Source organism: Xyrauchen texanus, chromosome 22, assembly GCF_025860055.1.
Source record: "Xyrauchen texanus isolate HMW12.3.18 chromosome 22, RBS_HiC_50CHRs, whole genome shotgun sequence".
In the NCBI taxonomy this organism is placed as follows: Eukaryota; Metazoa; Chordata; class Actinopteri; order Cypriniformes; family Catostomidae; genus Xyrauchen; species Xyrauchen texanus.
Window position 1 is genome coordinate 41653121 of NC_068297.1, and position 14139 is coordinate 41667259.

The following is a 14139-nucleotide window of genomic DNA, read 5'->3' on the forward strand; positions in this document are numbered from 1 at the left end:
CCAGGTTATAGCACAAAAACAAATAACTAAAATAACAAACAAGCGTTAAGCGCTTAACAGGGTTCCGCAAAGCTCCAATGGCTACACCATCAATTTGTTATTCATAAATTTTGTCTCGCAAACACAGCAACGGCCCGCACCTACCCAACAACCACCCCCTAATACTATAACCCATACCTGTCAACATTTGGTTTTCAAAATCCGGGAGATTTGTTTTTGGGGAAGTATATGAGCCTACCTCTTCATGCTGTAAGAGGTAGGCTCATGCTGTTAAGTGTACTGCACGTGTTAAGTGTATTATTTACATTGCAATACCCATAAATGAAAACATAACTTAATTTATTAATATTTCTTAATTTTTTTATTTGTCATTTTATTACAACAAAACATCACAGTTTTTAACACTGGTACAAACACATAACACTGTGGTACAAACTAATTTAACACATTTATTTACAGTTCATTCCTTGAGCATCAATAACTGTCTCTCTTTTGTAAACATAAGTACAGTATGTTTTGTAAACATGAATATGTGCTCACTTTTTTTTTGAAGTGTTGTAATTGTATGTGGCAAATTTTGCTGCTCTCAGTGCCCTCTTGGACGGAGTGTATTTTGAAACCAAAACGGTGTGGTTTATTTTGCAGGATAGGAGAGAGCAAAGAGTGCTGTTATTCATGCTCATGCGATTTTCTGTAACTCTCTGTCTGTCCTTTCGTGATTTCAGATCGCCTGTGTGCCCTTACTTGCCTCTTCTGCGCGATGGTGCCGCTGTGTTTTAATGTGCTGGCTAATGTCATTTTTCCCGCCGTGGCCTACATTAAAATCAATGCGACATACCTTACAAAAAGCGTTATATGACTGGGTAAGATGCACGTACATTGTTGCGTCCAACATTGTTGAAATTTACAATTGTACTTCAGTTTCTTTGCGGGGACACCGCCTCCTGCCATCATGTCTATCGGCTCGCTTTCGGGTTAAACTTTCCGCGACTGCGCAACTGGGTTATACTAGGTTGCCAGGTTGAGGTGACAAATGGGTTGAAATTGTAAATGGTGTGTGGATTGTGTGAATATAATGCATTTAATACAATCTGGCAACTGATCAACATTAGACAAACATATTGGTCCGATTAATAATAATAATCGGCGATTATTCATAAAGGAGTTTGGGCCATGCAAATTACGGGAGTTTCCCGGGAGAAATAACAAACCGGGAGGGGTCCGGGAGATAGGGCTAAAAAACGTGAGAAACCCGGGAAAAACGGGAGTGTTGACAGGTATGCTATAACCTGGCTGTATTTAAACAACCCCAGGCACAAACGAACCAAATTTCGTCTCCCCCACCGACGTACTGCAAAAAAAAAAATCCAAACCTAATTGAACTGATCCACGTGTGTCTTTCCCAATAATTTACCCTGCATTAAATGCCCAATCAACCTTACTGCGCCGGATCACCGTAGGATCCGAATACAGTTTACAAATTTGGTACATTAATCAAAATGGCCTACGATATAACTACTCAAACGCAATTTAAGAAATGCAAAACAACAAAAAAAACAAAACGCATATTTACCGATTGATGGTTCAAAATCCCGGAAGAGATCCCCAAATCTGTTACGAGCCTGGCTCAACGCAAGCAACAGAGTAGGGAAAGGCCACACACGGAATAGGAATAAACTAGATTTATTAAATTAATATAATTTTAAACAGAATAAACTTTGTACAGCCAGTAATGAAATTGGCTTTAACAGAAATAAGAAAAAATATAAACAATCAGTGCAGTGAATAAGCAAAACAAAATCCTAAACGGTGCGGGAGAGATACAACAGAGGCTGGTGTTGTCTTGTTTCTCCCGGTCTCATCTGAAGCGTCTTTAAAGACCCAGACCAGGAACTAATTAGCACAACTCCAAACACCTGCGCCCAGCTCACCTGTAGGAGACAGACACAGCACACAGCCAGGAGGAGGAGCCAGGCAAGGCCGTAACATGATACACTTAATGTTCAATGTGACCCAACAATGAATCAGCATTAGTATAGGCCAGGCCCCCCCAAATCGAAAGTGATCGTCCCTATGCCCTACTCACTACAAAGGACTAAGCTCTTGATGTGGGCTCTCTAAATGAAGCATGGCATTACAATTTGATTGTAGCATCACAAAAAGAAATGTTGTAAAAGGGCCTTTTGTGAAAAAAATTTACTTTCTTACTTTTGTTTGTACAACCCTTTGAGTGACGTCCCCTTCCTGAAGCTTCCCCTTCCGCCTCCTGAAACTCCCTTGGCTCTGCCTCTCGAGCCTACCAGGGCACCGCCCCTCGAGCCTTCCACGGCTTCAATCCCAGAGCTTTCCACGGCTCCGCCTACCGAGCCTCCTACGGCTCCGCCTCCCAAGCCTCCCACAGCTCCGCCTCTTGAGCCTCCATCGGCTCCGCCTCCTGAGCCTTCCACGGCTCTGCCTTCCACGGCTCCGCCCCTCGAGCCTTCCTCGGCTCCGCCCCTCGAGCCTCCCATAGCTTCAATTCCTGAGCCTTCCACGGCTCTGCCTTCCACGGCTCCGCCTCCTGAGCCTTCCACGGCTCCACCTCATGAGCCTTCCACAGCTCTGCCTCCAGAGCCTTCCACGGCTCCGTCTCCAGAGCCTTCCACGGCTCTGCCTCCTGAACCTCCCTCGGCTCCTCCTCCAGAGCCTTCCAGGGCTCTGCCTCTAGAGCTTCCTACGGCGCCAACTTCCTCAGCTCTGCCTCCAGAGCCTCCTGCGGCTCCGCCTCCAGAGCCTTCCAGGGCTCCACCTCTAGAGCCTTCTACGGCACCACCTCCCTCGGCTCTGCCTCCGGAGCCTTCCAGGTCTCCGCCTCTAGAGCCCTCCAGGGCTCAGCCTCTAGAGCCTCCTACGGCGCCACCTCCCTCGGCTCTGCCTTCCACGGCTTTGCCTTCCACGACTCCGCCTCCCGAGCCTTCCTCGGCTCCGCCTCCCTCAGCTCCGTCTACGACGTTGCCTCCTGAGCAGTCCACGGCTCCGCTACCAGAAACTTCCATGGCTCCGCCTACCTCGGCTCCGCCCTTGGAGTTCCCCATGGCTGTGGTCCTGAGGCTGACTCCCAGACCTCCCAAACCTGTCCTGTGGCCGACTCCCAGGCCTCCAGACCCTGTCCTTGCCCTGTGGCCAGCTCCCAGGCCTCCTGAACCTGTCCCAGTCCTGTGGCCGCCTCCCAGGCCTCCTGAAAATGTCCCTGTCCTGTGGCCGCCTCCCAGGCCTCCTGAACCTGTCCCTGTCCGGTGGCCGCATCCCAGGCCTCCTGAACCGGTCCCTGTCCTGTGGCCAGCTCCCAGGCCACCTGACCCAGTCCCCGTCTTGTGCTCCCCTTGGACTGCCTTCTTGCCCTCTGTGGCCCCTTGGACTTCCTGTCTGCCCCCTGTAGCCCCTTGGACTGCCTTCTTGCCCCCTTGGACTGCCTGTCTGCCCCCTGTGCCCCCTTGGACTGCCTTCTTGCCCTCTGTGCCCCCTTGGACTTCCTGTCTGCCCCTGTGCCCCCTTGGACTGCCTTCTTGCTCTCTGTGCCCCCTTGGACTGCCTGTCTGGCCCTTGTGCCCCCTTGGACTGTCTGTTTGCCCCTTGTGCCCTCTTTGGTCTGCCTGCCCCCCCTCACTCCTTGGACAATTCTTGTTTTTTTGGGGTATTCCCTTTTCTTGTTTTCTGAGGAGCGTCTGGAAGCCGCTCCTTTGAGTGGGGGTTATGTCACGATCCCCTGTTGTCTGCCCCGTGTTTCACTTGTCAATTGTCATGCACTACACTTCCCATGATTCCCGGCCCTCATCACTGTGTTATTGTGCTCACCTGACTGTTGTTTTGTCATCACCATGTCTGTGTATTTAAACCCTGCTGTTTCTCCATTCCTGTGTCGATCGTTGTTGGTTGTAGATGTTGGTATATGTTAAAGTATATGTTAGTTTTGATTTGTGCTCATATATTAGTTTTGATTTGTGTTCTCCTGCTATCCGTGGATGTTTTGTTTGTTCCCCGTATTGTTTCATTAAGAAGCTGCTCTTAGATCCCCACTCCTCGTCTGCCTTCGTCTGAATCGTAACAGCCAGTCTCATAATGAACTGAAATTTTTTTTACACTTCTCATCTAAAATATTTTTGCACTTCTCAGTCTCATAATAACATTAAATAAAAGGTTGTGTTTTGCGCTCTCTCTCGTGTGCCAGTCAGTTCAGTCAGCTACTCACCCACTGCTGTAATAAAGACAAAGATCCCCCATTTAGCCTTAACAGACTGTGGGGGCAAGTGCTGTTAGCGAGCACCTATGAAGGCCGGAACGGTACACGAGGGGGTGGGTGGCCAGCACCACGCCCGACCGCCTTTTGTCTCCCCAGTGGCAATGTTTACACACCGCACCAGGTACTCATTTTAGGCTGAGTCGACCTAGGGGAGACCCAGGACCGGTTCAGATAATCGTCACTGGTGTTGGCCATGAGCGGGAATCAAACACAGGTCGCCAGGCCGCCTCCCAGGTCGCCAGGTTCGTAGCGCAGCGCGCTAACCGGTACACCACCGCTCCTACACTGCTATAAACAAAGATAAAAAAGACAAAGATCCCCCATTTAGCCTTAACAGACTGTAGGGGCAAGTGCTGTTAGCGAGCACCTATGAAGGCCGGAACGGTACACGAGGGGGTGGGTGGCCAGCACCACGCACGACCGCCTTTTGTCTCCCCAGTGGCAATGTTTACACACCGCACCAGGTACTCATTTTAGGCTGAGTCGACCTAGGGGAGACCCAGGACCGGTTCAGACAATCGTCACTGGTGTTGGCCATGAGCAGGAATCAAACACAGGTCGCCAGGCCGCCTCCCAGGTCACCAGGTTCGTAGCGCAGCGCGCTAACCGGTACACCACCGCTCCTACACTGCTATAAACTCACACACTCTCACACACACTCTAGCAGATATATGAGCTGGAGTATTCCTGGATCCGTCTAATGTTACTTGGTTGAGGATGACAAATCTTTGAGGTAAGTAATGTTAACTAACATTAAATGTATCCACTGCATTTATACACTACTCCACAAACAATTTATCATCATCAGTGTGCAAGAGCAAAAGGATAATATTACTGCCGAATTTACAATCATGATGATTAACGTAAATTAACGTTACTAGGTTAATTGGCATAATGTTACACTGCTTACGGCTTCACTAGCTAGCTATCGTTAGCAGTCTGAGGTAACGTTAAAAGATAAAAAGCTGAAACTGACATCTCTAGTTTGTACCCTGCTTTTCAGTATTAGCGTACAAAAATATTTTAAGAGACGTCAAACCCCAGATGAGGAAGAGACAGCTAACACTGAGGTAGGTAGCTGGCTAGTAAGCAGAGTAAATAAACAGGAGGGTACTGGCAAATTTTAATCTTTTTCTTTGTAGCATAACAGACTCCAGGTAACAGGAGAGACAGCCTCAGGGAAGGTAGTACCTCCAGGGAGAGGGGTAGCAGGGGAGAACTCCACAATTGGCACGTTTGCTGCGGTCCGATTCCGAGTGCGATTGTTCCCTGCGATTGTTGTATATATATTTATATATAATCTTTATAAGGTGTATAGATAGACAGACAGTATTTATAGTGTTGATTATACTTGTATGCCATTGTGGTGTCATTACTTTTTGGGACTTTCAGGAATGTGTGGATCCTCGTGTGTTGTCGAAACAAATGATGTCATCATCGGCTAAAACGCATGCACAGGTTAATTCATTTCCAGAATGAGTGTGCACCCAAGTCCGATAGCTTTCACATTCATGTGAATCGCACTACAGTTCCATTGCAACCAAACTCAGACCAACTCCTACAGGTAGTCTCGGGTTCGGTAACGCCGTGCGCATGACAGCTTTCACATTACCAACTTTTCATGCAAACCGTGCTCTGTTTTGAACTGAACTGCCAGTGTGAAAGCACCCTTAATTTTGCTCTCAAAGTGCACCAGATGGAAGTATTTAACTTTAAAATGTACAGCATTTTCTTACATGGGAGCATGCCTCCGGACCCTCCCAGTGGGTCAGAGGTCCACCCCCATAGTCTCACAAACTCCTGTGGGAAACACTGAAATACCTAAAGAATTGAGATCTGGGGATCCCAAAACGTTTAACTAAATCTTCAAATCATCTCAAAACCACTCTCATACAGGTGAAACTCGAAAAATTAGAATATCGTGCAAAAGTTCATTAATTTCAGTAATTCAACTTAAAAGGTGAAACTAATATATTATATAGACTCATTACAAGCAAAGTAAGATATTTCAAGCCTTTATTTGATATAATTTTGATGATTATGGCTTACAGCTTATGAAAACCCCAAATTCAGAATCTCAGAAAATTAGAATATTGTGAAAAGGTTCAGTATTGTAGTCTCAAAGTGTCACACTCTAATCAGCTAATTAATCCAAAACACCTGCAAAGGGTTCCTGAGCCTTTAAATGGTCTCTCAGTCTGGTTCAGTTGAATTCACAATCATGGGGAAGACTGCTGACCTGACAGTTGTGCAGAAAACCATCATTGACACCCTCCACAAGGAGGGAAAGCCTCAAAAGGTAATTGCAAAAGAAGTTGGATGTTCTCAAAGTGCTGTATCAAAGCACATTAATAGAAAGTTAAGTGGAAGGGAAAAGTGTGGAAGAAAAAGGTGCACAAGCAGCAGGGATGACCGTAGCCTGGAGAGGATTGTCAGGAAAAGGCCATTCAAATGTGTGGGGGAGATTCACAAGGAGTGGACTGAGGCTGGAGTTAATGCATCAAGAGCCACCACACACAGACGGGTCCTGGACATGGGCTTCAAATGTCAAATGTCTTACCTGGGCTAAAGAAAAAAAGAACTGGTCTGTTGCTCAGTGGTCCAAAGTCCTCTTTTCTGATGAGAGCAAATTTTGCATCTCATTTGGAAACCAAGGTCCCAGAGTCTGGAGGAAGAATGGAGAGGCACACAATCCAAGATGCTTGAAGTCCAGTGTGAAGTTTCCACAGTCTGTGTTGGTTTGGGGAGCCATGTCATCGGCTGGTGTTGGTCCACTGTGCTTAATTAAGTCCAGAGTCAACGCAGCCGTCAACCGGGACATTTTAGAGCACTTCATGCTTCCTTCAGCAGACAAGCTTTATGGAGATGCTGACTTCATTTTCCAGCAGGACTTGGCACCTGCCCACACTGCCAAAAGTACCAAAACCTGGTTCAATGACCATGGTATTACTGTGCTTGATTGGCCAGCAAACTCGCCTGACCTGAACCCCACAGAGAATCTATGGGGCGTTGCCAAGAGAAAGATGAGAGACATGAGACCAAACAATGCAGAAGAGCTGAAGGCCGCTATTGAAGCATCTTGGTCTTCCATAACACCTCAGCAGTGCCACAGGCTGATAGCATCCATGCCACGCCGCATTGAGGCAGTAATTAATGCAAAAGGGGCCCAAACCAAGTACTGAGTACATATGCATGATTATACTTTTCAGAGGGCCGAAATTTCTGTATTTAAAATCCTTTTTTTTTATTGATTTCATGTAATATTCTAATTTTCTGAGATTCTGAATTTGGGGTTTTCATAAGCTGTAAGCCATAATCATCAAAATTATATCAAATAAAGGCTTGAAATATCTTACTTTGCATGTAATGAGTCTATATAATATATTAGTTTCACCTTTTAAGTTGAATTACTGAAATTAATGAACTTTTGCACGATATTCTAATTTTTCGAGTTTCACCTGTATATGTCACAAAGTGTAGTAACCCCCTCACTCTGACCAGCAGAAAGGGGACTTCTTAATACATCATTTAGGGTTCAGCTATATGCTTGAGGCAAAATCTAAATAAATGTCCAAATTAAACACTCTGGACACTTTTGTCCATACCGAGTGCAAATGCGAGATAACGGGGTGTAACTTAACTTCCCCGAATAGTTTTTGCAATGGCAAAATAGGGGCAAGAACTTCCTGTTCTCTCAGGTGGAAGCGACCAATGAGACAAATGTCTGAGACCGAATGCATAATAATAAAACTTTTTTCAATCGGCCTACTGTATATAATTTGTTGAAATTTAATCTGGGACGCTTACCATTCCAAATGAAGGACTTCACTATGCTATCAAATTGATTGAAATAAGAGAGGGGGACATCTTCCAGGGCTCTGCCTCTAGAGCTTCCTACGGCGCCAACTTCCTCAGCTCTGCCTCCAGAGCCTCCTGCGGCTCCGCCTCCAGAGCCTTCCAGGGCTCCACCTCTAGAGCCTTCTACGGCACCACCTCCCTCGGCTCTGCCTCCGGAGCCTTCCAGGTCTCCGCCTCTAGAGCCCTCCAGGGCTCAGCCTCTAGAGCCTCCTACGGCGCCACCTCCCTCGGCTCTGCCTTCCGCGGCTTTGCCTTCCACGACTCCGCCTCCCGAGCCTTCCTCGGCTCCGCCTCCCTCAGCTCCGTCTACGACGTCGCCTCCTGAGCAGTCCACGGCTCCGCTACCAGAAACGTCCATGGCTCCGCCTACCTCGGCTCCGCCCTTGGAGTTCCCCATGGCTGTGGTCCTGAGGCTGACTCCCAGACCTCCCAAACCTGTCCTGTGGCTGACTCCCAGGCCTCCAGACCCTGTCCTTGCCCTGTGGCCAGCTCCCAGGCCTCCTGAACCTGTCCCAGTCCTGTGGCCGCCTCCCAGGCCTCCTGAACCTGTCCCTGTCCTGTGGCCGCCTCCCAGGCCTCCTGAACCTGTCCCTGTCCGGTGGCCGCATCCCAGGCCTCCTGAACCGGTCCCCGTCCTGTGGCCAGCTCCCAGGCCACCTGACCCAGTCCCCGTCTTGTGCTCCCCTTGGACTGCCTTCTTGCCCTCTGTGGCCCCTTGGACTTCCTGTCTGCCCCCTGTAGCCCCTTGGACTGCCTTCTTGCCCCCTTGGACTGCCTGTCTGCCCCCTGTGCCCCCTTGGACTGCCTTCTTTCCCTCTGTGCCCCCTTGGACTTCCTGTCTGCCCCTGTGCCCCCTTGGACTGCCTTCTTGCTCTCTGTGCCCCCTTGGACTGCCTGTCTGGCCCTTGTGCCCCTTTGGACTGTCTGTTTGCCCCTTGTGCCCTCTTTGGTCTGCCTGCCCCCCCTCACTCCTTGGACAATTCTTGTTTTTTTGGGGTATTCCCTTTTCTTGTTTTCTGAGGAGCGTCTGGAAGCCGCTCCTTTGAGGGGGGGGTTATGTCACGATCCCCTGTTGTCTGCCCCGTGTTTCACTTGTCAATTGTCATGCACTACACTTCCCATGATTCCCGGCCCTCATCACTGTGTTATTGTGCTCACCTGACTGTTGTTTTGTCATCACCATGTCTGTGTATTTAAACCCTGCTGTTTCTCCATTCCTGTGTCGATCGTTGTTGGTTGTAGATGTTGGTATATGTTAAAGTATATGTTAGTTTTGATTTGTGCTCATATATTAGTTTTGATTTGTGTTCTCCTGCTCTCCGTGGATGTTTTGTTTGTTCCCCGTATTGTTTCATTCATTAAAGAAGCTGCTCTTAGATCCCCACTCCTCGTCTGCCTTCGTCTGAATCGTAACAGCCACAGTCTCATAATGAACTGAAATTTTTTTTACACTTCTCATCTAAAATATTTTTGCACTTCTCAGTCTCATAATAACATTAAATAAAAGGTTGTGTTTTGCGCTCTCTCTCGTGTGCCGGTCAGTTCAGTCAGCTACTCACCCACTGCTGTGGTAAAGACAAAGATCCCCCATTTAGCCTTAACAGACTGTAGGGGCAAGTGCTGTTAGCGAGCACCAATGAAGGCCGGAACGGTACACGAGGGGGTGGGTGGCCAGCACCACGCCCGACCGCCTTTGTCTCCCAAGTGGCGATGTTTACACACCGCACCAGGTACTCATTTTAGGCTGAGTCGACCTAGGGGAGACCCAGGACCGGTTCAGATAATCGTCACTTGTGTTGGCCATGAGCGGGAATCAAACACAGGTCGCCAGGCCGCCTCCCAGGTCGCCAGGTTCGTAGCGCAGCGCGCTAACCGGTACACCACCGCTCCTACACTGCTATAAACTCACACACTCTCACACACACTCTAGCAGATATATGAGCTGGAGTATTCCTGGATCCGTCTAATGTTACTTGGTTGAGGATGACAAATCTTTGAGGTAAGTAATGTTAACTAACATTAAATATATCCACTGCATTTATACACTACTCCACAAACAATTTATCATCATCAGTGTGCAAGAGCAAAAGGATAATATTACTGCCGAATTTACAATCATGATGATTAACGTAAATTAACGTTACTAGGTTAATTGGCATAATGTTACACTGCTTACGGCTTCACTAGCTAGCTATCGTTAGCAGTCTGAGGTAACGTTAAAAGATAAAAAGCTGAAACTGACATCTCTAGTTTGTACCCTGCTTTTCAGTATTAGCGTACAAAAATATTTTAAGAGACGTCAAACCCCAGATGAGGAAGAGACAGCTAACACTGAGGTAGGTAGCTGGCTAGTAAGCAGAGTAAATAAACAGGAGGGTACTGGCAAATTTTAACCTTTTTCTTTGTAGCATAACAGACTCCAGGTAACAGGAGAGATAGCCTCAGGGAAGGTAGTACCTCCAGGGAGAGGGGTAGCAGGGGAGAACTCCACAATTGGCCCGTTTGCTGCGGTCCGATTCCGAGTGCGATTGTTCCCTGCGATTGTTGTATATATATTTATATATAATCTTTATAAGGTGTATAGATAGACAGACAGTATTTATAGTGTTGATTATACTTGTATGCCATTGTGGTGTCATTACTTTTTGGGACTTTCAGGAATGTGTGGATCCTCGTGTGTTGTCGAAACAAATGATGTCGTCATCGGCTAAAACGCATGCACAGGTTAATTCATTTCCAGAATGAGTGTGCACCCAAGTCCGATAGCTTTCACATTCATGTGAATCGCACTACAGTTCCATTGCAACCAAACTCAGACCAACTCCTACAGGTAGTCTCGGGTTCGGTAACGCCGTGCGCATGACAGCTTTCACATTACCAACTTTTCATGCAAACCGTGCTCTGTTTTGAACTGAACTGCCAGTGTGAAAGCACCCTTAATTTTGCTCTCAAAGTGCACCAGATGGAAGTATTTAACTTTAAAATGTACAGCATTTTCTTACATGGGAGCATGCCTCCGGACCCTCCCAGTGGGTCAGAGGTCCACCCCCATAGTCTCACAAACTCCTGTGGGAAACACTGAAATACCTAAAGAACTGAGATCTGGGGATCCCAAAACGTTTAACTAAATCTTCAAATCATCTCAAAACCACTCTCATATATGTCACAAAGTGTAGTAACCCCCTCACAATCCACTCTGACCAGCAGAAAGGGGACTTCTTAATACATCATTTAGGGTTCAGCTATATGCTTGAGGCAAAATCTAAATAAATGTCCAAATTAAACACTCTGGACACTTTTGTCCATACCGAGTGCAAATGCGAGATAACGGGGTGTAACTTAACTTCTCCGAATAGTTTTTGCAATGGCAAAATAGGGGCAAGAACTTCCTGTTCTCTCAGGTGGAAGCGACCAATGAGACAAATGTCTGAGACCGAATGCATAATAATAAAACTTTTTTCAATCGGCCTACTGTATATAATTTGTTGAAATTTAATCTGGGTTGCTTACCATTCCAAATGAAGGACTTCACTATGCTATCAAATTGCTTGAAATAAGAGAGGGGGACATCTACAGGGAGAGATCGAAACAGGGAGTTGAATTGTGGAATACAATTAATTTTAATAACGATATTGATTCTGTATAAATTTCTAACAAAAGTGGAGCCAATTCTGCAAAGCCATCTGGCCCCGGAGCCTTCCCAGTAGGCAAGGCCTTAATTACCTCACCAAGCTCCTCTAAGGTTATCTCAGAATCAAGAGATTTTTTTTTCTCAGTTGTCAGTTTAGGAAGTTCTAATGGTTCCACAAAGTTTCTAATATCTTCATCAGTAGACAAATATATAGATGCAACTATAGAGATCATTATAGAATTATTTAAAAGCATCATTAATATCAATGGCCAAGGTAAATATTTCACCACCAGCAGATTTGGTAGAGGGAATGGTAGAAATCTCTTTCACCTCACTGGCCAAATAGAATTGGCTTTCGGCCTGTTGCTCAGGAACTTCAGCTTGAATACGAAAGTGTCTTTTAATGTCTCCAGAGCCCAAGGATTTTGAATTCTTTGACATATTGTCTTCCTAGAACAGTTAAGAATCAGAGTGTATCGAATCTCACTGGCCTATGACATAAAAAGCATTAAAACTAGCAAAGTGCGCAGAGCTCGCCATTCACACGTCCGAACCTGACATGGTGCCATGCGACTCCTCGAAAGACATTACTTTAACAGTGGATAGAAAAAGGTCTTTAAAGAAATAGTTCACCCAAATCTAAAAACTGTCATTATTTACTCACTCGAATGTCTCTCCAAACTATGTGACTTTCTTTCTTCCGTAGAACACAAAAAGGGAATTTCTAAAAGGTTTTTACAGGTTTTTTTTTTTTTTTTGCCATATTATGACAGTGAATTGTGACTCTGGTCTGTCAAACTCAAAAAAGGATAAAAAAAACCCCACCATAAACCCACAGTATAATTAATCAATATGACTAATACGCTACATTCCATGTCTTCTGAAAAAATACGATCATTTTGCACAATGAACTATACTAAAGCCAAAAGATTTTAGAATCGTTCTATGACAATATAAAAGTCAATTATTTCATTTTGCAAGCAAGCCAAAAAATCTGATTTATGCATTTCAATTTCAGAACAAAATGTCATTAAATTGAATAGGAACTGGAACATGAAAATAAAGGTTCTTCCAGTTCAGGGTCCCTCACAAGGGGATCCACACATTTGAGGGTTCTTGGCATCAAAAAGTTTGAGAAACCCTGTCTTAATATTTTGTGTGTGTGTGAGACTGTCACTCCCACATGGTAAACATGGTACATGGTAAAACTGACAACATTTAACCAAAGTAGTGAAATTATTTTGAATTCATCCCCATGTTCATTTCATTGTGATTTTGTGATGAAGAAAACGTTACAAATGTTTTTCTAAACAAAACAAATCTCTATATTAATAAATTAGTACAATATATTAAGACATGCAGACACCCGGAGATTACCAGCAAAGTGAAACCCTCAAAACTGCCACTTATAATGCATGTCATTGGTATTCTGCAAGCTAATTAGATAATTTCCTGCAATTACATAAGAAGACAACAAAGAAAACTAGTAAGAAATGAGTGAATTTATTAAATGCAGTCACACAAGTTAAATAAATGACATTCAAAATATAATTAATAAAAAATGGATAGGTTCTGCATGCTTGAAACACATGGTTGAATGTTTTGGTGTTCAGTCATATTGCGTTTTACCAGCACATCTGCATTACACCAGGTGCACATTTTAATGCCCAAAATGCATGTGTTTATATTTCTTTGCTCTCAGGCAGGTACGAACATTTCTGAATTAAGTATAAGGACATGTGTGTGACAACTTGATAGTTTCAATGGGTTTTCCAGAAATTTGACTTCTAATTGACTTCACTGCAGGTGGTGATGTGATGAGGAGTCCATCAATCCTTCTGATATCTCATGGTTCTTTGAGACTTGTTTTTAATACTCTATAAAGCATCAGTTAACTGTTGAGTGTGAGCCACGGGATGCTGTTAAAGAACGGATGACACTTGATGTCACTCACACCCCCTCCTCCAGATCCCAGACGATAACCGGCATCATATTGGAGAAGCTGCAGGAACATAAAGACAGAAGTGTTCATGTAATTGAAAACATAGTTACATATGCAAGTTTTATTCAGAGTTACCTCTGTGAGAAGGGATGTGGCTGCTGTGCTCAGGACTTCTGGGATATGTAGCGAAGTGTGCGGGTGAATGCCTGTAGGGTGGCACTGCCAGAGAGGCTGCAGAGACACAGAGTTCAGAGGTCATGGCCATCTCAATAACAAACTGTATAAACTACCTCTAGAAACAGGTGATGGCTTGACGTGCTGCATAATTAAAGCAGTACATTTAGATTAACCCTCAAAGACCCGGAGCAGCATAGTTGGAGTGTTTGTTGAAAGCAATTAAAAAATGAATTTTTATTAAATATGGATAAA

The 14139-nt window shown here is 45.4% G+C and overlaps 1 protein-coding gene across 1 annotated transcript in view; it reads right to left on the reverse strand.

Moving 5' to 3' along the window:
* Positions 1 to 13269: 13269 nt before the first annotated feature.
* LOC127662126 (ribosomal protein S6 kinase-like 1) overlaps positions 13270 to 14139 on the reverse strand; it is a 35434-nt gene continuing 34564 nt past the window's right edge. The window contains exons 10-11 of the mRNA XM_052153156.1: positions 13846 to 13941; positions 13270 to 13770 (exon numbers count right to left, since the gene is read on the reverse strand). Coding sequence (XP_052009116.1) covers positions 13660 to 13770; positions 13846 to 13941 — 207 coding nt within the window. The 3' untranslated portion in view covers positions 13270 to 13659. The remainder of the gene's footprint in view (positions 13771 to 13845; positions 13942 to 14139) is intronic.